Source organism: Acanthaster planci, linkage group LG03, assembly GCF_054643075.1.
Source record: "Acanthaster planci isolate LZ-2023a linkage group LG03, COTS_SCS, whole genome shotgun sequence".
Lineage (NCBI taxonomy): Eukaryota > Metazoa > Echinodermata > Asteroidea > Valvatida > Acanthasteridae > Acanthaster > Acanthaster planci.
In genome coordinates, this window is record NC_141779.1 from 13,449,955 (window position 1) to 13,472,727 (window position 22,773).

At 41.5% G+C, this 22,773-nt stretch overlaps 1 protein-coding gene across 11 annotated transcripts in view; it reads right to left on the bottom strand.

Moving 5' to 3' along the window:
• Positions 1–304: 304 nt before the first annotated feature.
• Positions 305–22,773, bottom strand: part of LOC110990919 (uncharacterized) — a 64,710-nt gene continuing 42,241 nt past the window's right edge. For 3 of the 11 annotated variants that reach the window (XR_015424899.1, XR_015424901.1, XM_087134991.1), the window contains exons 6-7: positions 11,652–11,694; positions 8,873–11,295 (exon numbers count right to left, since the gene is read on the bottom strand). Coding sequence is in view for 5 of the 11 variants with exons in the window: in XM_087134991.1 (XP_086991117.1) it covers positions 11,276–11,295; positions 11,652–11,694 (63 nt within the window). In the remaining 6 variants the exon portion in view is untranslated. Of the gene's footprint in view, positions 426–8,872; positions 11,296–11,651; positions 11,695–15,209; positions 21,283–22,773 lie in introns of those variants that run through there. The other 8 variants (XR_015424900.1, XM_087134995.1, XM_087134994.1 and 5 more) reach the window with 4 other exon arrangements.

Below are 22,773 nucleotides of genomic sequence, written 5' to 3' on the forward strand. Positions count from 1 at the left end.
TAAACTGTCCTGGTTCTTTGTTGTTTTGAGAGCATTATTATTTCGAAACGGCTACATTTGCTAATGTCCAAGTCACTGTAAACGTCAATCTCGGATTCCACAATTTCACAAATGTCAGAAGAGCTATCAGAACTCTGCTGAATGTCACTTTCCTCTGTGGTTGAGTCTTCATTATCTCCAGAGAATTCATAGTTAGTCGGACAACGTGCAATTAAAAAAAATTATTGAAGTTACTTTGTGTTCATTCAATGGTCAATAATGAGTTCCTTGCTAAAGTTGTCTTTAAACTTTTTTACATTGTTACCTTTGACGAAGTTGAAACGCTTGTTCTTCTGAACGGGTTGCTTCTCTGTTGCTCGTTTTACATGGTTGACGGTCTCTTTCTTGCATAGTTTTGTCCACTTCTGCCTCATAGTCGAAACGGCCTGTAAAACGGAAAGATATTAATACAAAGATTTAAAAAATCTGAAAAGGAAATATCTGAATGGCGCATTGCTTACCTTGTTTCCCCCCCCCCGTTGTAAGCTGCTGCTGTTTCCCCTTCTCTACACTTGGTAACTGCTTTTCTCTTTTAATATGGAGGCAGTCCACTCGCTTTCACTGTTTCGTCAGCGTCTGCGTCATAGTCATTTTCTGTGTGAGAAATATTTAGATTTTGTCAACTAAATGGTGATTCCGAAAAAAAAACCAATTTATGGAGTAAAAATATGTTTAATTAGGATAAAAAGTAAATCTACATGATCCTGAGGAACATACCCTGGTTTTGTCTTCGTTTGCTATTTTAACTCGGTGGCAGTTGTTGCCAGGCAAACTATACTGGTCGAATGCATTCTTCTGTTCTTTTCCAACCCTTGCTTGTGATGGAAGAATATTCAGTCGTTAGCTTTGGGCATTGGTGGAATATGTGCCTGTAGATCACTCCCCTTAATGTGTTCAACGGCTCTATTTTGATCTGGTAGTATACTAGCACTTGGTTTCCTCTTGTGCATGTTGCCATCTTGATCTTCGTTTCGACATGTCTTTCCTGCACATTTCCCTGGTATACACGCAGGTCTGAAAGAATTTAGCATTGGAGATGTCATTAACAGAGTCAACTGATGACCCAAGTTTGGAGAGGAGGTGGCACTTATCCTGATTCGGCATTTTCTTGAAGGACTTGTTCTTCCAATTCTTTATGGGTAAGATGTCGTATTGCACCCTGCGATACTATGGTAAGCTGGGAGAACCTGACACACTTTGTCTTCAAAGTGGTTCGCTTACTGATACTGGTATAGCGTTGGTCCACCTTCATCCAGTCATACGGAGGGCTTAACTATATTATTAGCAGAGTACAGAAGAATGAGGATGTCTGTATCAGTGGCTCTGACAATGACTGCACTTTGGCACTGCGATAATTATGTGAAGTATTAGTCTGGTGTCGACTTCAATGTAGTTGCACGATTCTTGTTCCTGGACACTCCCTTTGTCACCAGCCTAGGCTTGCTTTCCTCTCAATGTTATAGGAAGTATCAGTCTCCCTCTGATGGGTTCGGAATTGTAGTAGGTGACTAGAAACTCTGTAAGCTCCGTTTTGTTTTTCAAAATAGCGCTGCAATAAGTCCCAATCTTTTCCCCTCGGCAAACTTTGCTCGGAACTTGTGATTTGGATTCTTCCACCAGATTTCCCTCGACGAATTTGGGTTGGCTGTTTTGTTGTATTAAAGAATGAAATGTTGTTCCCATTTGCAGTATTTTGTTATTTGCTGTGGGAAGTGCCGAACTGCAGCAACGCATTAGAATACGCCCCCACGTTGGTTGAGGAGAAACAGACTTAACCTCTCCCATCCCATCTATCAACCAAGGGCTGCTGTCTGGAGGTTCTGGACTGGAGCACAGCTTTAGAGCCGTGTCGTAGATCCCTTTCTGGAGTCGAAAGAGCGAGTGGTACTGCTGTCAAAGGATGTGAATGCACCTCCTGTAGAGAAATGGAACGCCTACCAACAAGCCAAATGTTTGTCGATCTTATAAGAACATTCACCGCCTTCACTTCTTTCTTTGCTTTCTCTTGACGTGTGACCAGTTTTAATTTTGAGATTGATGATCTTGTCGAAAAATTCGTTCTGTCTTCCCTATAGCTTTAAGCCTGCTATTTTCATATTCGTTGAACTGTTTTTTCCGGCCTCCGCTGATGACAACTGTCCCATAACAATATTGTTGTCAAGTTCAGCACCTGTCTTCATGTGACGAGCAGGACCAGTCAGGAATTCGAATGGGTTTGAATAATTGTCCGGTTTCCTTCGTCCTCGATGGAAGTCTCCTTGTGAGTTGAAGACGTCAGTACATCTAATCTTTCTTTCAGTACAGCTTTGAGATTTGCCATCATGTGGCTAATCTTCATGAATGTTTCTGTTGTCTGTTCAGTGGTACTGTATCCTCCTTGCATATCAGCCCACCTCAAACTTTTACCCTGATTGTTGTTTCTGTCATTAGATCTCCGTAAATGGTAGAAAAAGGTTAACCACAGAGTGACCCTCCAAATCCATATTCCACCAAGTGTGCCCAGGCGTCTTTGTGATTGATCTTCACGGTTTGGAGGTTGACATGCTGGAATGTTAGGGATCGGGCATAATTGATGTGGCCAAAAGCAAACTCATTTAGGAAGAAGGGCCCGCTCCGCTGCTTTCCCCCCTGACTGCTGCAATGAGACATTACAGCGCAGGTACATCTTTGAGATACTCTACCATCATTTGTGTCTGTGTCCCTTCAAAGTGCATCACGGAGGAACAGATGCTTTTGAACACTAGGAAGTCAAAAAGTGATCGTACATTTTCAGCATCAGACTGCTTCGAAGCTTTCAAATCACCTCCCTTGTCTCCTGGTCTAACTGGCTAGGGGCATTTGCTGATTTAATCCTGTGCTGCATAGGTCTACCTCAAATGACTGCTCGTTGAGGTAAATACCTCTTGCAAAGTGGCGACCTTCAAATGCTTGCAAGAGAACCCAGCTATTACACACCTGGTCAAGCCATGTGAAATTATCAACATCGTGCTATTGATTACCTCATCTGCATGTGCAAAAATGTAACTCAGTTCCAAATTCTCAGCAATCTTCATGTACCACTTGATTACATTCTCCCCGTGGGCAGAGGAACTACTGGGAGATACAAGTTTGCACTTCGAAGTTGAGCAATCCGTCACACTTTCATGAAAGAAGTCCAAGAACCAACGAATCCCAGATGCTCCTTTCTATTTAAGGGAAGTATTCTTCAAGGCAGTCGTCACCAAGAGCACTGACCAAAACCCAGGCAATGTTTTGTTCCAATGCCGCACTTAGTATAACGTGGACTCCTTGTATTCGTCGTTGAACTCAGGAAATGATGGTGGAGGCTCCCTTCTTGTGTAGATTTGGAACAACTCATAGTCAGTCTTCTCCTGGTCAATGATGTCCAACTCCTTCCGCACAGTAGTAGCAGGTGTTGGATCATTTCTGAATACTTCACCTGGAATATTTTCTTCGTTGTGCGATGAGTGGTGTGTGATCCTGTCATAAACTGCTGTTTGCCACCCGAGTTATCAAATATTATATGCTTCGTCCATGGACGAAACCTGGTGGTTGCATCTATCTGTGCTGCACGGTGACGGGCCTTGCCAGTTGTTGTTCAAATCTCGGACATCTGTGTAAGGGATAACAACCCCGCAGCGATTGAACAGAGTTTTTGCCTCTTTACTTCCAGTGATCCCATGTATGGTCAAACCTGTAGCCGTTTCTACTGGAAGTCGTTCTCCAGTGACCTTCTGTTCCCAGCTTTTGCAGATTACAGACATTTCTCTGCTTCAACCTTATTCAAAGCTGTGGCAAAACTGTTTGCATTCGTAGGTCTTCTGGGATTTATTGACCGGGAAATTCCATTAAAAATGCACTGAAGAGGTTTGTGACTTTAAGCAGATCGAACAACTCATGTTGATGTACCGCCCATTTTAGAGCTTGTCCGTTCGATATCTTACGACGAATCAGCCTTGCGAATGCCTTGGTCATGACAAGTAATTTCCCTGTAGTCAGTGGCCTTCAAGGGTCGCTGCCGAACATGATATCGGATTCACTGCAGAGGAATGCACCACTAGCTGGGTTGTTACCAAACTTTTAAAACGCAATAACATCACGAAATCTCTGTCAGTTTTAATTTAAGAGTGCACGTCTTTGTCATCGGTGGTTCATCCAGGTCATACTCTTCACTCATATCTTTGAGATCCTCTCAAACCGAAGTTATGCGTTTGATAACTTTACTATTGAAAAGATGGTAAAAATGGTCCATGATAGCTCTTTCCTGCTGTGAAGTTACAGTTCTCGTCTGTTCTTCGTAGTTGTACGTAAAACTACGATAACTACCTTTATGACAGAAGAGATCGACTGCAAAAATTCATAAGATGTTGCTGCAGCATGATATTTGTCCTCTTCATTGAACGCGTGATTTTTTCGAAAGCGTGTCCTCTGAGCATTATCACCATGTTACAATAGCACATGTTGTATTGCTACTTATAAGTTCAATGCACGGATTGACCTTCAACAGTAGAACCGCTTTCCAAGTAATGAGCCTCACTTAAGGAATGACTAGTTGAACCACAAGGCCCTTGGGGAGGAAAGCAGGGCTGGACCGGATGGGTCATGAGGCAGCCCACTAGCCTTATAAGGAAAAGTCAGTGTTCATTAATTTGACTAACCCTACCCTCAAATCCTAATGAACCAAACATATTCATGCACGCTGTATTAATATTCAAAGAATAGTAGCTAATACCTAATAAGGCAAGGAAACTTGTATGATGGATGAAAAATGGAATTTCCAGCGAATGTATAAAATCCCTATGAGTTCTAGCAATTGGGCAGAGAGCCGCACATCGAGCCAGCCGAATAAACCACATCAACTACAGTACAACTTTGTCTCAAGTCATCTTCTTGTGTCGATTCATATAACCTGTCGGGTTATAGCATCTACCAAGACCACTATCATTAAGTGCTTTCTCATCAAAAAAGAGTTATGCACCAATTAGAGAAAACACATTACAAATTAACCCAATGTTTAAGGCTGCGATTATCGTTTTCAGTATAGTGCCTGGTAAAGTGGCCTGACATAAGAAAGAAAAGAGAATGGATTCCCTGACTCCGAAAACCTAGAGATAGACACCAAATTTATTCTCATAACCCAAACAGGAGAGGAGATAGCTGTCAAATTGATCCGATGCACCACCTCGCGGCCATATTGGATTTATAGCAATTGAACCTATATAGATTTTAGAACACTAAATATGTGTTGTACCGATTTTACCATCTGTCTCATCTCGGGAAGGTATGCCCGACTGCCTAGAGATTGACCCCTGCTTTGGGATTCACCAGCCCCTAAGTCAGAGTTTTCACCGACCCACCGACTGGCAACGACCTGGATATCTGTCAAGGAAATACAAGCTCCGAGGGCGTGGCCATCACCCTTGGACTGATGGAAGTGTGTTTCCTTTAAGGGACCTGAATAAATAAGTTTTCGAGTTGTAAATATTTTTTTCTTTTCTTTCTTGTGAAAACGGCCGTGGGGTGTTCAAGTAGGACTTTAGTTTAAATTTATACACATAGGGATACTGCCGATGTTTTCGGAAACTGGTGGTTTAAATCAGCAAAATAATAAGTATTGGAATCAAATAAGTAATTACATTTTGCGAATTGCAGAAAAAAGGTTAAAGGATATCTTCGTTTTGGGGGTTTGTTTAGCCCCAACTTACCTGCCTGCTACTGTACTGAAGACTTTTCACTGTTCTTCGTTTTAACCCTACGTAGATTCAGTTCTACAAATTTCTGTGTCTGATTCTTCAAATCCGTGCCTTTTAAAATAGGATTCAGAATTGTGCATGTCAGAATATTCAGAATAAATCACTTCAGTTCATCGTCAACTTCATTCCTTTTAGATTTCTCTGCTCCCTGTGCACTTTCCATATGTCTCCATAGGTTATATCTCCGTCCAAAGCTTTTGTTACACCATTGCCAAGCGTGGGGTTTGACTGCAGAAACATTATTCACGTCGATCCTTGGAAGGACAATCTTCATATGGCAAGAAACGGATAAATAATTAAATATACTACTGTTCATTTCTTTGCTTATTTGGTCACTTCGTTGCTCATTTGAATTCCGTTTTTCTTCCAGAAAAGCCTACAGATTGCACGACAAAAGCTCTTGATATGTTTGCAGCATAGTGTGCCAGGGCCATTTTCGTAAGCTTTAGACGATAGAATCTGCTGCGGGTTTTAATTGCATTTGACTAATTAAAATGAAAGGGTTTGTTTTTGAAAATCACTGATCTTCCAAGAGATGTTCGTGGCGTATTCGTAGAAGCAGCTTGTTCGTAGGTTTGAGATGATGGGTTGAAATTGCAATACATACACCTGTTTAATTGCAGTGAATAAACTGCATTCTGAGGTTTGAGTTTAAAAAGTCACCTTTCTTAGAGATGTACGTCCGGATTGCGGGGGCTCAAATAATACTTTAATTCCAATTTATAAATGCAGAACTAAGGGTAAGGTATATAAAAGACTGTTTAATCAGAAAAGTTTGTGGCTCAGTGTGAAGACGGCGTGACAAATGTTGGGAAGCTGGTTCAAATCCAGGAGAAACACTTTTTTCAATTTCAATATTAATTGAAACCTAAGGGTGAAGTATAAAAAAATCAGTGTTTTCTCAGATATGTTTGTGGCTCAATGTAGAAGCGCCGTGCTTAAAAGTGTGGGCAACTGGTTAGAATCCCGGGAGACACTTTTTTAAATTCCACTAATTGATTCAAACCTAAGGGTTTAGTATAAAAAAAACTCCGGTGTTCCTTCAGAGATGCTTTTGGCTCAGTGTGGAAGTGCCGTGCTGGAAAGTGTGGGAAGTTGGATCGAATCCCAGGAGACACCTTTTTAAATTTCACTTTATTAATTCAAACCTAAGGGTTAAGTATATAAAAAAGTTGTGTTCCTTCAGAGATGTTTGTGGCTCAGTATGGAAGTGCTGTGTTGGAAAGTGTGGGAAGTTGGTTCGAATCCCGGGAGGCACTTTTTTCAGTTTCACTTATAAATTCAGACCTAAGGGTTAAGTATTAAAAAAAATGGTCTTCCTTCAGAGATGTTTGTGGCTCAGTGTGGAAGTGCCGTGCTGGAAAGTGTGGGAGGCTGGTTCGAATCCTGGGAGACACTTTTTAAAGTCAATCTCAAAATTCAAACTCAAATTTATAAATCAAACCTAAGGGTTAAATTTAAAAGAAAAAGGTGTTCTTTCAGAAATTGAAGTGGCTCAGTGTGGAAAAACCGAGCTTGGAGTGAGAGATGATGGGTTCGAATCCCAGGGAGGACGTTTTTTAAAGTCATTCTCAAAATTCAAACTCAAATTTATAATTCAAACCTAAGGGTTAAATTAAAAAAAAAAACATGTTCTTTCAGAAGTCGAAGTGGCTCAGTGTGGAAGGATCGTACTTGAACGCGGAGATGATGGGTTCGATTCCCAGAGACGACACTTTTTGAAGTCAATCTCAAAATTCAAACTCAAATTTATATTCCAACCTAAGGGTTATATTTAAAAAAAAAAGATGTTCTTTCAGAAATTGAAGTGGCTCAGTGTGGAAGAACTGTGCTTGGAGTGAGAGATGATGGGTTCGAATCCGAGGGAGGGCACTTTTTTTATTCAAAGGTAAGAAATAATTCTAAGGGTTAAATAAGAAAAAAGCAAAATATCCCTTGGGGACCCAAAGAGCACAGTGGCTAAGGTCACGGCATGGGAACCGGGAGACCCGAGATCGAATCCGGGTCAAAGGTCAAGGGTGGAGTGGTATGGTGGACGTCAAGTCCCCGTACCCCTCCACCCCATTTTTATACCCAAATCGGACCCAAATCGGACCCAAATCGGACCCAAATCGGACCCAAATCGGACCCAAATCGGACCCAAATCGGACCCAAATCGGACCCAAATCGGACCCAAATCGGACCCAAATCGGACCCAAATCGGACCCAAATCGGACCCAAATCGGACCCAAATCGGACCCAAATCGGACCCAAATCGGACCCAAATCGGACCCAAATCGGACCCAAATCGGACCCAAATCGGACCCAAATCGGACCCAAATCGGACCCAAATCGGACCCAAATCGGACCCAAATCGGACCCAAATCGGACCCAAATCGGACCCAAATCGGACCCAAATCGGACCCAAATCGGACCCAAATCGGACCCAAATCGGACCCAAATCGGACCCAAATCGGACCCAAATCGGACCCAAATCGGACCCAAATCGGACCCAAATCGGACCCAAATCGGACCCAAATCGGACCCAAATCGGACCCAAATCGGACCCAAATCGGACCCAAATCGGACCCAAATCGGACCCAAATCGGACCCAAATCGGACCCAAATCGGACCCAAATCGGACCCAAATCGGACCCAAATCGGACCCAAATCGGACCCAAATCGGACCCAAATCGGACCCAAATCGGACCCAAATCGGACCCAAATCGGACCCAAATCGGACCCAAATCGGACCCAAATCGGACCCAAATCGGACCCAAATCGGACCCAAATCGGACCCAAATCGGACCCAAATCGGACCCAAATCGGACCCAAATCGGACCCAAATCGGACCCAAATCGGACCCAAATCGGACCCAAATCGGACCCAAATCGGACCCAAATCGGACCCAAATCGGACCCAAATCGGACCCAAATCGGACCCAAATCGGACCCAAATCGGACCCAAATCGGACCCAAATCGGACCCAAATCGGACCCAAATCGGACCCAGGGGAAAGAAGATTTTTTTTATATTGCCATCTAATTCAGGCATTAAAAGATACTACAACGGAGGTAATAATATATTCACTGAGGCATCATGTCCATTTTGAAACTTCATATTAATTTTATTGCATGTCTTTTACAAGAAGTATCGAGTAACATGTACATAGTAACTAACGTCTGCATTTATACATGTTCCTACGAAAGCCCCGTAGTGCCATCCACTATATATTTTCAAGATGTGAAGTATATCTTTCAGAATTCGTCTTTATGACTTTTATTTTTAAACTCGGTTTTGTTTTTAGAAATTTTGTTTTTTTTTCCATAGTTCATTTGTTCGAGATACATTCTACAGTTCGTTCCCATAAGATCTGTAAGTAGAAACGTTTCTATTTTTGGAATTAAATTTTCCATGTTTGTTGTAAGATTTTTTAGTTCGTTTTTAGGGGTTGTATTATCTTGAAGTTCGTTTTTTTTTAAGAATCCAATCCTGAAAATACATATCTCCTGGAAACAAACTTCATCGAAAAATATATCTCCTAAAACGATTTGTTGCGAAAAATAGAAATGTTTCTAAATATAGATTTCATTAGAACAAACTGGGTAATGTTTGTCTCAAACAAACTTTCGAAAACTATATCTCGTATAAACGGAGTTTGAAAAACGTATCTCCTGTCTTCGAAATAATTTAGTTCACTTTTGAAAATACACACTTAACGGCACTACGGAGCTTTCGTATCTTCCATACTCGTTTGAGGGAAAATAATTTGGATTGTACCATGAGTTAATTGTTTTGTGACATTTTGACAAATTCCTGGACAGGGATACATGTCCCTTGCAGTTTCTGAATTGGTATGGATAATGTTCGTCTAACTTGTAACAGAATTCTTATTTTAACCATTTTTAATGACGCTTTTGGCATACTTAAGAACAAATATTAGAGACATAACCTGTTGGAGATTTTTGTTTTGCAAAACATTTACATTTGTAGCACCAGTTTCTCCTCCAAATAAATATCAGGGAACACGTTTTTGCTCATCAACCTGTTCTGAGCAAAAGTATTTTAAATTTTCTCAGCTAATCCATGAAACCCGTCGACGGAACATTTTCATATCATATAACTAAATACCATAATTGCCAGAAGTGGTGTTACATCCTTGTTACACTCGCAAGGTATAGTACTGAAACACTCGAATGTGCTCTAAAATAGGTTAAACTAATAGGAGTTAACAAGCTATTACACATGTATAAATAACAAATCTCAACTTGGACCCCTTATACCTAAGCTGCAAAGGTGTCAAAATGTCACAAACCGTGCCCCAATGGTGGAATTTAATTTCAAAGTTGCACCGCTACATTTCATGCTGCTTCCACAAATATCGTAGTTCATTCTTTTACATAATTTCATCTCATTCAGCTGACTATTAAAAGCTTTCAGAGCAGAATCCTCCTTTGTTCAATGGCAATCATCATACCAACCAAGATGCATGAACTACAGGTAAAGAGTCTGAAGAAGAGGAGGATACAAATTTCCAAAATACATGGACACTGCAAACAATCTAAACTCAAGTGGTGCAAGACCCAAACTAAATTACACAATAATGAAATACAGTTCCATCGAATGTAAATGAAATTAACAGGTCAATCTTCAGGCAACCTACTTTTTTTACAAATTTGTTCAACTACACGTACTTCAAAAGTTAATCTGTACAAAACTTCACTGTGGACTAAACGTAACAAGGTAACTTTGTATTTAACATACATTACGATTGTTTACAAGTTTTACAACTTCCTTCAAAGATACCCAGTTCAAAACTTCTTTGTAGTTTTTTTTTTTTGGTCTTACATAGAAATCGCCCATATTTTGCGCTTAATTTTTCAACCTTAAAGGCAGCTCATAAAAATGAATGTTATGCAATACTATGTTCATGTAAAAAAGGTAAATTTCTAGTTAACACAGATCACAATTTTTTACAAGTTTTACTACTTTAAAAGCAACTGAGTTCAATTTTTGTAGGCAAACAGTCTTTATATAACAATCTCCAACACTTCAGTAACTGTTACCTTAAGATGCTGCATAGAATTTAAACTACCATGTAACATAAGCCAGTTTGTGTTTCCAGTAGTGATGTCCATCCATTTCGTTCTTAGACAAGAGGTAAGTGATCCAGTACAACACTGTGTTGGGTACGGAAAAATACTGTCTCACTTCGAACCCACTCCAACTTGCAGAATAGAGGTAAGTGATCCAATCACAGCGCTAGGTTAAGCAACATTGTCTTTACCAACTCAGCTCATCGTCCCCAAGTAAAGTGATTTTAATCGGAAGACTGTTAGGCGGAGCCATATGCTTTGTCACTTCCTCATGAGTTACCTTGGGAATGATGCAGTCCACCATTTTCATCTGATCTCCTAACAATCTAGTAGTATCCAGCAAGGTTTGTATGAAAGTGTCTTGTCAAGCACCTTGGTAGTTCAAAGAGTAGGTTAAAACTTCAAGTGGTTAAGGCTTACTTTTTAATTCTGTTGGAAAAACAAAAAGGAGATAAAATTAACATCACTCTAAGAGTTGACTCAAGCTTTGAGAGCAGACCAGTGGTTTCATTACAAAACACACCACAAATAAAGAGAGGGAGATTAAACTTCCATTTTCTTCACTTTTTCTTCTGTTTTTGCTGAGTTTAGATTTTGTTGAATTTTTTCATCTCTTTTCAAAAGCACATGAAGAAATTACCGACAAATAAATCAAGCAATGTGTGCACCTAACGTCAAATTTGTTGGGCACTGTAAGTCACAATGCAGAGTTCTGTATCAAACTGCTGATTTATTTCTGTTAAATCTAGAATCTTTCACATATAGTCTCTGGACAAGGTACATACCTTTACTGTCGGAGTCATCTTTGTCATTCCCTGTGAGGCCAAACTCGTCCAAGCAGACAGTCAAGACAAAATAATGGTAAATTTACTCACATACCATAGTAAGACATAAGGACAGCATCGAAAGACCCTGTTTCCTAGAAACATTCCCAAATCCTCAAAAGTCCTCCCCTGAATTGTATTCTTTAAAATTTCAGAAATTTTCACAATGAAATCAAAGTGGCAGGGCAGGACTCTAACTTCCTCAATCCTACTAAAGGACCCTGGTAATGAAGTATACCCAATCAAATCCATGTCTGGCGAAAGCTTGGGTTTGGGAAGAGCGGCTATACTCCCACAGGTTTTAGACCGGCCCAACAAACTTAGGTTTGGCCCGGGGAGATCCCTACCACAAATGCTGTCAGAAGTGGGATGACTGTGAGTGATTACGTGATTTCTCTGTGATATTATTCCATTGCACACTGTGTTTTGATTTGCATTGTATACTGTTTGTTGTTTTGTGAGATCGTTGGGGCTGTTGTCAGGCACCTCAGATGCTCAGGCCGAGATACAACAACTGCAAAATCGAAGCACAATTTCTGCAATGGGAAAAAGGCCTCATTGCAAAGTAGTTGGATGCTGCGATTGTACTGCAGTCGAATGGTTCCCCAAAGGAAGGGAACACGGGCAGGTCAGCAGGGATTCACCATGCGTTCCATACCAATGTTGAGCTTAGGTTGCCAAAAAAGACTTCTGGATATGTCTCCGGTGCAACGGGGAGACAAGTGTCATGTGCAAAGGAGGGCACCAGACACCATGAGTGGGCCCCCAAAGTAGGGAGGGAGGTGAGCTTTTTGGAGATTACGCCTCTAAAGGACCCAGGCTCATGGATGAAACCACAAGCAGGGTCAATGCCAGTCGCCTTGGAATGCAAGAGTCAAGTCATTGATAACCCGACGCTGCTCCCTTCAAGGCAAGGTGGTGTGGAACAGGGTGAGTTAAGTACTAACCCATTCGTCTCTGAAGTAGAAAAGGGTACCCCTAAACAGGTGCACAGTGATATGAGCTGCTAAGTTTTGCAACTTGACTAGTGAAGGCAAAGGACAGCTAGTCAGTGGAAGGAGTGGACTTGTCATAAGTGGGTCCTTGGCCACTGAAATGAGAGGCACATGTCCATGGTGACTCGGGTCAGAAGGGAAGATTGTAGAGACAAAATCGTTGGCCAAACATAACTCCAGACCGGTATAGTGGAAAAGTGCTCTAGAAGGGTACCTCTACCATTTCTAATGATATTGGGAGTGAAGAGCAGGCCGGGGAGTTGTTGGCCACAAGCTTGGAAGAGGATGCTCTATGGGTGGTTGGGTGACTCGGGCCAAAGGCAAACATACAGTGTTCTTTGGATCAAAGGGAGTAACAGCAGGAAAAACTCCAAATCAAAAAATTACATGTCTCTATTATCCGGGTTTTTTCACTTAATGAAAACACAGACAAACTGAAGGTTGAAGCAGTGACAAATCTGAGGTGTGTATGAAAAGAGAAGCTTTTTGGGTCTTGCCTCGGACTACCAGAGGTTCATATGAGGGTTTGCAGAGATTGCAAGCCCACTCCTTGCCTTAACAGAGAAGTCAAAGGAGCTTGTGTGGACTGAGAGTTGTTGAGGCACTTCATGAGCTGAAGGGCTGGATCCACCTGCTCCAGTTCTGTCATATGCGGTTCCTGAAGGTGACTTCAACTTGGACACCTGTGCCAGTGGTGACAGCATCAGAACAGTCCTGTCCCAGGTCAAAGATGGTGACAAAAAAGTGTTTGCTTATGCGAGTTGGAAGCTCAGAAACCTGAGCAAAACTACTGTGTCACTCGCGAAGATTAAAAGTTGTTGGATGTGGTGATATATATGAAGTTTTTCAAATAATACCTACACGTATATGGCCGGAAGGTAACCATTAGAATTGGCCATGCCACACTGCAGTGGGTTTTTTTAGTGCTCTAAGAGAAGCCCAGTCGTAGGATGACATCATGAGTTGGCTCATAGGGTTGAAGGAAGAGAGCAAAGGACTTCCAACAGTGGAAGACAATTTTTGACTTATCAGCGACCTCCAAGACCTATTGGTCACAGTAGGACCAGTTGGAGGTCGGTGACCGAGTGTTCAAAGGAGATGGGACTCCAAAGATGGAAAGTCCATCTGGTGGCTATTAGTGATGCCACCGAAGTTTAGCAAGAAAGTCATAGCCGAGTTGGTTTAAAATCGTACCTGACCCGGACATCAGAGAATACAGTTGAAATACTTCGACATACATTTATAATAACAATTACAAAGGTATTTGGAAGTTATTTAGAGTCTGCCAGGTACTCAAGTTAGACGAAGGAAGGTGTTTCCGAGACGCGATATGGAAAAAGCTCGCCAAAATCGTCCGTCGTGAGTAAACGATAGCGCCCTCTGTTGACAAGGTTTTCTGAAGAAATGTCTCTCGCGCGCCACAATTTGCTTCGTGGATGTTTCACGCATTACAAACGGATAGTCACGTTATTTGATATAAAAAAAGTGGCAAAATGTGTTTCATCACAAAATAAGGAAAAATCATGGCAAAACAAGAACAAAACATACTTTTGTGTTCTCTGAGCTGTTCTTACAGAAGTGTAAGTTTATTGCTGTATCTTGTTCTCTGTTTCGCTGAGTGGTCTCTAAATGAAATAATAGGGTCATTCCACGAAGTTGAGACACGCTTTGTGACAGTGTCCCTTGTTACATAAACAACCCTTACAGCCTGTTATTTTTACATTACCACAGACTTAACTCATATTACTCTGCAAGGATAAAGCACAACCTGCAAGAACCTTGCAAAATTTATATCAATGTCAATTTCGAATCCACATGCTGGAAAAATATGTTTAAGGTTGCGGATGTAACAAGGAACACCGTAACAAAGTGTGTCTCAACTTTGTGGAATGACCCAATAGCAAAAGTAACAAGGTATGTTGATTATTTTAATTTCTTTCAAACCGAGCAGGCCCACGTAAATAAATATCGCTGTGATATTTCCTCCAGCTGATCTTTTCTCCAGGAAACAATATATAAAATGTTACCTGTCAGAGTAAGTTATCTAGATGAGGAATGAATTAAAAAGTTTGTGTTAGATGTGGACTCCGAAATCTGTCATTTTCTTGGGGCAGGAGCGAACATGATGATCCCCGTCGCAGTATGTACAGTTGTTGGTGCAACGACTGGAGCGCACTACTGGGTCGGATTTCAGCCATAAACGATGAAAGACGTCAGTCAAATTATCTTCCTGGGTCGTTTTCCGAGACAATTGCTCTCTTAAAACGAAGCTGGTTCCTGTCTAGCTGTAGCGACGACGTTGAACGCGCGATAGCGATCCCGTGCAATGTGTTGTACGAATGTCGGCACCAGAGGGCGCTGTTTATTTCTCGTCAACGCGCGTTAATTCCGGCCGAGGACTGCTCACAAAATTATTTTTTTCGGCACAACGATGAATTGCGGCAATTTTCCGCTTGATTATCTTTGTAGCTAAAACATCAATTTACCAATTTATGAATAAAGTAAACATTTTTGCAATGGCCGTTAATGGCCGATTTTAAGTATGTATCATCAAAGACATTGGTGAGTATATTAAGCTAATTTGAAAACTGCGACATAATTTACCATTCCAAGTTGCAGCGAATTTTTGCACTTTCAACTAGATATTTCACATCAAAGGTCACATCATCTGAAAGAGTGTTAAATAGGCTGCAAAATAACGTAAAGGTTTATTACTAGATATTAGATTATCTAATAGAAAACAGGGGTTTTAATGTTGCATGAAAGTTCCCACTGTATAAATGTCCAACCCAGAACAAGAAAGTCATCATTACGAAAAATAGTGAATTATACAAGAAATATCATGGATGAAAACGTTTCAAGAGCAAAAATAATTTTATTAGATACCACTGAACAGAAAAAAAGCATAAACTCAAGAATTTTTTTTTTTTACAAATGTCTGCATCCTAAACCACTGTGTAGTGGTCACTTGGGGGTACCTAAAACTCTGGCCACAGCCAAAGTGAAAGCTAGGTATTTTTGGCCAGGCATGTCTACGGACGTCATTTCTCCAAGACTGTGATGTCTGTGCAAGGAGGGCTTGCTGGGCCATTGCCCACAGAGGACAATGGTAACTGATGGGCGTTGGTAGTTGGCAATTATTGTTTTAAGTGGATAGAAGCATTCATACTTCCTGATGCCAATGCCATCACAGTCGCCCATACACTGGTTAATGAGTGTGTCGGTTTGGGGTACCCTAAGAGCTCCATTCTGAAGTGTGCTCCAACTTTGAGGCAGATGTGTTCAAAGAGGTGTGCCAAATTCTGGGTGTGACAAAGACAAGACAACTGCCTATAATCCGAAAACAGATGGCACGGTTGACAGGTTCAACAGAGTCTGGGTGAAAAATGTGGCAATGCTACTTAATATCCAAAGCGTAGGTGGAAGGATTGAGATGCGTTCCTCCCCTACACCACTTTGCAGGTGCGCAACACACGAATCAACTGGAGAACCCCCGAACATGACATGATGGTAGACTTGGTGACAGGGTGTCCCAAAATTGAGGATACAACCATGGACTTTGCAGACACACTGCATACAGTAACATGCAAGGTGCTCATAAAAGTGCCGAGGAATGCCTCGGCAAAGCTGCCCATGTTCAGCAAGGTATTTGAACATCGCTTTAAGAGAATGCCAGATGGTTTGGCTTCAGAACCCAGCCAAGGGGAAACATCTATACCCCAAATTCCAATTTTGGTGGGAAGGACTTTGGTTAATCTTGAAAAAGCTGTCGGATGTGATGGTGCGCATCCAGCCAAAGAATGGAGGCAAACCCAAGGTTATCCTTGTGGATGGACTCAAGCTGTATGTCAGTTCAGACGGGTCTGAAAGTCAGCCTTGGTACAAAGTGGCTGAAAACCTCCCTATGAAGCTGACAGAGTATCCAGAAGATAAGAGTTCATCTGAAGAGTTGGCCTATGAGGTCGGGAATGATGTTCATGTGATGGGAGATGCCATTACAGAAGAATTGCATGGGTTCTCAGAGTCCAGTAATAAAGTCAGTTGGAAGAGCAAGACATGTCACCGCCCAGCCAGTACCTTAAAAGGGCTTGTAAGGTGCCCCTCCGATATACTATTAGGTAGTTGTGGCAGACTTGTCTTGTTATTTTGAGAACTAGCACTTGTGGAGGAGAAGTGGTCTTGTTCCTTTACCAAACACCCCTGTCCCTACATCCACTCATCTGGAGGAGAGCCTAGTGGGATGCTGCACATGATCAGGGATGAGGCGAAGGCCTCCTTCTGATCAATCCACTGCATCCTCCTTTCTTGCGGAGGGGGAGGGCAAACCCCAGCAACCGCCGGAAGTGTCTCAGTCTGAGACATCCCCACCAAGGAAGACGAGAATGGCGACGGTGCAGGGCAAAACCTCAACACAGATGTGGCTGGACAGAGAAATTGTCGCAAGTGAGGAACACAGCCGAGTACTCCCAAGACAAGTTGTCATGGATGAGAATGGCCATCCCGTGGCAACCGAGTGAGCGACAAAAACTCTGAAATTAGGTAGTTTCTTCATTTATTTTTCTTGATTAGATATATTTATATATATTTATGTAGAAAAATGTTGGTACAGAAAAATTTGAAAACTTATAACTTTTCAATTGAAATTTGGACACCTGAATTAGCTCATAGATTAAGTATATTTAGTCAGGCTCTGATAGAGAAAATTAATGGAACTTGACAAATAACCTATCTTGTGAAAAAATTGCAATATGTACCATTTAGACTGTATAAAATCTTGTAAATATTTCTCCATACTCCATCCTTTTTTAACCTAGTAAAAGTATGCCCACTGGCAAATCAGACAATTAGATATTAATGTATGGGGGTCCACAAATTTATTTATTTGAATTTAATACAGATATTTTTTGTAAAATGCGTTGTGAATATTTAATTAGGTGAAAATTTGGTGTTTTTGTGGCCCTTTGCGGTGCATATTTAATGAGGCAAAACTTGGTGTTCTTCTGTCCCTTATACCGTGTATAAGATCCTGTGACTATTTAATGAGCTTTGGATGACATTAAAAGTTTAAGGTACACTCTTCTTATTTTGCTGTTACACCTTATGGTGTATCGGGACACCCCACTATGCCCGGGCCTGTGTAACAGAAAGTGTAGAGACATAGAGCCTAGGGGTGTGCATTTGCGGGTATTTTTAGAACCGGGTACCCGTTTTTTGTTAACATCGGGTACCCGGGTACCCGGAAAAGAGATCGCCTAATAACAAATGGCATTGCGCGCAACCCCGTGGATCATGTGTCCGAAACACGGTTCTTTTTGGTACATAGGAAGCAAACAGAACATTGTTCTAAACGTCGGAGTTAATCTCGCCTACCTTTTTATCAAACGAAATTGTTAACTTCAATTTGCAAATTTTTTGCGGGTGTATGAAACAAATCTTCACGGGAAACGTCAGAAAAAAGAACAGAGCTGCAAACCACTACATGATATACGCACCTGCAAACGCTCAAAGGAAATGTCCCGGATGCTGCATGACCACGGACACGCGGAACGCATGTGGCGTGCACAAATGATGAGCGCTGGTCGTGTCACGTGCGGACCAGATCAGTGCTACGTACGTCACGGGTGAAAAGGCTTAAAGTTTTATGTACAAAAATACCACCGTAACTCGAACAATGCCCACACCATTACATCCACTTATTTTGAAGTTTCTGATTCAAAAAACCGCCATCAAAATGCTTCAAACGGCGTTGAAACAATCGGAAGTCTATATAGGGTCAGGAGTCATCGCAAGTTCATTTCTTTTCTGACGAGGACCAGCACGTTGCATAAATCAACGTAGCTGCAACTGTGTAATCCTGGCTTTCAAGACGCTGAAACTAACCCGATTGCAACGCGGGCCCAATTGTAGTCCCCTTCAGGCAGTCAAATCGCTGACACTGCAGCAGCCATGTGCCCGTAAAAAGAAAGGTCATGTGACCACACATAAGGAAGCCCAAGTGAAAAAAATAGCAGCGCTTCACGTTGTTAAATGACTAAGCGATACGCAAGTTTTGCCACACGAAAGTACGTACCACGATGAAGTGGTTTAGTTTTATAAATACTTTTTCAGGATAACTCCATTCCCCTGAGGTTCAAATTGTCGAGATTTTAATGCACAAGTACTTCGACAAGTGATATTTGATTGGCCGACTGTATTATGACTTGCACCTGTCAACATTTCCTTTTTTTTCGAATGAAAAAATACTTGGATTTGAAATGCTTCAGTACATACAGAAAAAATCATTCCTGCTTTTTTGGTCAATTCCTCATCCACAGTTCCGCTGAATCACTGAGGAAATTCAAGTTGCTTTAATTTAAAAATAATTTTGAAACGGAATATTTCTTGGTATAAAACTTAACTAAACTGGTTCTCTGACTCTTTGGGTTTGTAGCGCACATTTAGTGCTTTGGTTATAAAAAGAGGCCGATCAACCGCACAATTTTGTGCGTGATCACTACTTACCGCACGCCACGTGGAGTCCAGTACCGCAGGAATATTACACAGACCGCTCTCGCTTAGTCGTCAATCCCGACATAAAGTAATTTTCATTCATATTGTTTTATTTGACAAAAATACTCTTAATTCAAACAGTAAGCACTACTTATTCCGCACAAAAGTCATTTAGGCCGACAGGGTTTGATAGTTACAAATACAGTCATGCAAGTGTACATCAACAGCGCTTCCCCCTCATAAGACAAAACTCCTTCGGTCTCTTGTTCATATAGGTTTGGTACAGTCATTTTCCTAGTTCCGGGTAGCGAAAATTATTCAGTAAGACTGCAGCTAAAAAATCCTCAAATTCGAGTGAAATATGGTCAGAAGTCGACTTTGTGTTTTGGATATACTTCAATTTTTTTTTCAAAATCTAAGCTTTTATATTTGGACTCACAGGATCGATCAACGAAAGTGATGAACACATCTTTCCTAGTTCTGGATCGGTGTAGGATCGAGACAAAAACATCTTCACAAATAAAAAGTAACCACACGAAAAATCCATTTTCAGCCAAAACCATGGTAAAAAGTTGCTTTTCTAATAGAGAATCTTTTAATTTTGAGAAAATTAGATGAAAAATAAGAATTCCAATGAATTAAAAAGGTAGAAGTTGCGTAAGGTTTGACTCGACTTTTAAACTGTACAGTGAGCTATCAACGTTATCCTCCCCGCGCCGCACAGTTGACGAACCCATTACGTCACATACATTTCTGCTGAGCCCGTGTAGATGAGTTCGCAACGACTTTGCGTGGTAACGCCGCGCGATCCGAGAGTGGGGGAAAAGCTTGCAGTTTTCGCTAAATTAACAAAAACGGACACTCTAAAAAAGTCATTTTGATTAAGCAGACATTAGATGCAAAGGTTTATATGACTATTCAATTTAAAGAAATATTTAAAATCACACGTAGCAAGTGACCTATCACCCGTGAATTTTAGTATTTTTTTCGCTCTTGTGAACTAGGAAATTCCGGAACTAGGAAAACGACTTGCGGTACAATGGGCGGAGTGGGTAACGAAATAAGCTGTCGATCTCCGAATCCAAGTTTCATGTATGACCGCGGGACCGGGTTTTCATCGGCACGGTGGTTTTCCATGAAGTCTGTTCTTCAGTAAGAAATTTCACAGACATTTTATGCATGAATGTTTGTTCCTAATTTATTTACTTTTTTACGGGTACCCGGCCCGGAAAAATGGAACCGGGTTTTGAAATCGACGGGCGGGTACACGGGTACCCGGCACAGGCCTAATAGAGCGAGTTTTTTTAATGTATGAATGAACTGTAAATGTACATGTAGGTAGCGAGTGCATGTTCACATTAACTAGGCCAAAGGTTTATTACATGTACATGCAAGTGTATACAATGTGTGTGTCTACCTGAAAGATATACAGTCACATGGTGCTCAGGAGTCAAGCTCTGGACAGCCTCGAGAGAGGTACCTGTATATATGCTGTCTGTGCTACATGTACGTCTGATATGTGTAGCGCTTACTGGGGCTGAGTGTATGACCCATGGCTGTACTTAACTTGTGCTGTGCAATGCAGAAGTGCTGGCTGTAGAGAGTTGTATGATGCTGATACTAGGTTGCATGGTTGAAGTTTAATTGGGTAGTGTTGGTATGAATTGTGCAGTGCTTGTTGCAGTGAGCACTGTTGATGTGGGAGCACATGGTTCACATTGTGTTGCTGATTTGGTAGCGCATTGCTGACTTGGAAGACAAGCGCACTGCTTACATTGTTGTGTATCGCTGACTGTTGTGCAGTGCTTATACTGTGGTACATTATTTATGCTTTGCGTATTACTACTGATGTCAGCAGTAGGTTGTCTCCCTTTGTAACTGAAGAACCCTGTTACGAAAGTATACCAAACCAAATCCCAATCATCACTGTATATTTCTTGATTATTGTTAAATAAATTATCATCATATTAGTTGCACTGACAATCCTGAAGTCACAGTGTATTTCTTGCAAATTTAATTGTGTTGTTCACAGAGAGTAATCACAATCATCATAATCGGGCGATCATGTTGGTCTCTGTCTGATCCATAATCTTCATCTTCTTTAGCCTCTGAAATTGTGTTGCAATATGGAGAAAAAGCAACATATTTTAAAATGCTGAAGAAATGCAGAACTTGAAGTCAACAAAGAATTATGCTCACAGGGGAAGACCTGGAAAAGATCGTCAATGTGAACTGGAAATTTTGGCACTTCAGCTGTAGGCTGAAGTCAAGACCATAGAGTTGTAGACTCAAGTGACTTGACTTGGACTCGAGTCTGTCAGTTTAAAGCAGCACATTGTCTGGGCAACCTTACATTTTGAGCTGTACATTTGTGACTTAGTACCAGTAAAAAGCATAGGCAACGGGAGGACCGTGTAAGTAACATTTTATGATGTTCTTGAATCAAAATGAAAGAGACAGTCGGAAGCCAGAACCTTGTGCCCCTGTGAAATGGTTATTAGAGTACAGGCCCCAGTCCTTATAGGCTATAATAATCCTAGTGTAGGTGTACACATTTTCAACTTCAAGTGGTTGATCACCAATTTGGCCAAAGGCTTTTGAAAAACTCTCAGCCGCTACTTTTCCAGTTCAAAGCCAACTAAATCAAAGAAAAATCCAGGAAACTGTCAAGTACGACATCTGAGAGCTAAGACCCAGCAAAGACAGAGGGGCCCAACACAAATTTAATGATACCTTGCAGAGTGCGAAATTTGACCAAAATAGTGCTCGGACAAAATGTCATAACACAATCAAATTTGTTCCGCCGTTACCATATTTTGATCTACCATAACACATAAAGGGTAAGAGTTGTAACGTGCAGTGTCAGGGATCGAAATTCCTCCCCCACAGAAATGTGGGTGAGGTCGGCTATTGAATACCTACCCTAAACAGTCGCCAAATATGCAAAGTCCTTTGCGTCTGATTCAATTTGCTAAATCTTCTGATCAACCGTAGTGCACCCTCAAGTCCCATGATGCACAGCGGAATGGCCGCCATATTCGTCCTTTTCCGGTATTAAAACCGTCCAAGCCAAAAATGGGGAAGGATGGGAGGGAGCCGACTGTTTGGGGTAGGTATCCAATATCAGACCTCACCCACATTTCTGTGGGGGAGGAGTCTTCTGCTTTCAACCTACCCCAAACAGTCGCTAAATATGCAGAGTAGCACTGAGCCCTTGGAGGGGGGTGCGACCAGGACACACTACATAATGAGAATGTCGGAGCAAAAAGAAATTGTCCAAACTTATTGCGGACTCACCAAATAATGGAGTTGTTATGTCGTTCCAGTGGTGGGCCGCTTTGATGAGGAACTCTTCTGCATCGATGTGGCCGATGTTAGGACCGCTCTGCCATGTGCGGAGTCCTTTTGTAGAACATCTGTGAGGTAGCATGTGGTGAAGGTAGATATGCTGCCTTGCATATTTCCTCCATTGGTACACCCCTGAAGTAGGCCCATGATAAGGAAACTGCTCGGATATCATGAGCCTTGATGAAGCGTAGTGTTTTACTGTCCACAGAGTTCGGCCAGGCTGGGTTAACAAACCTGATGGCTGAGACTGC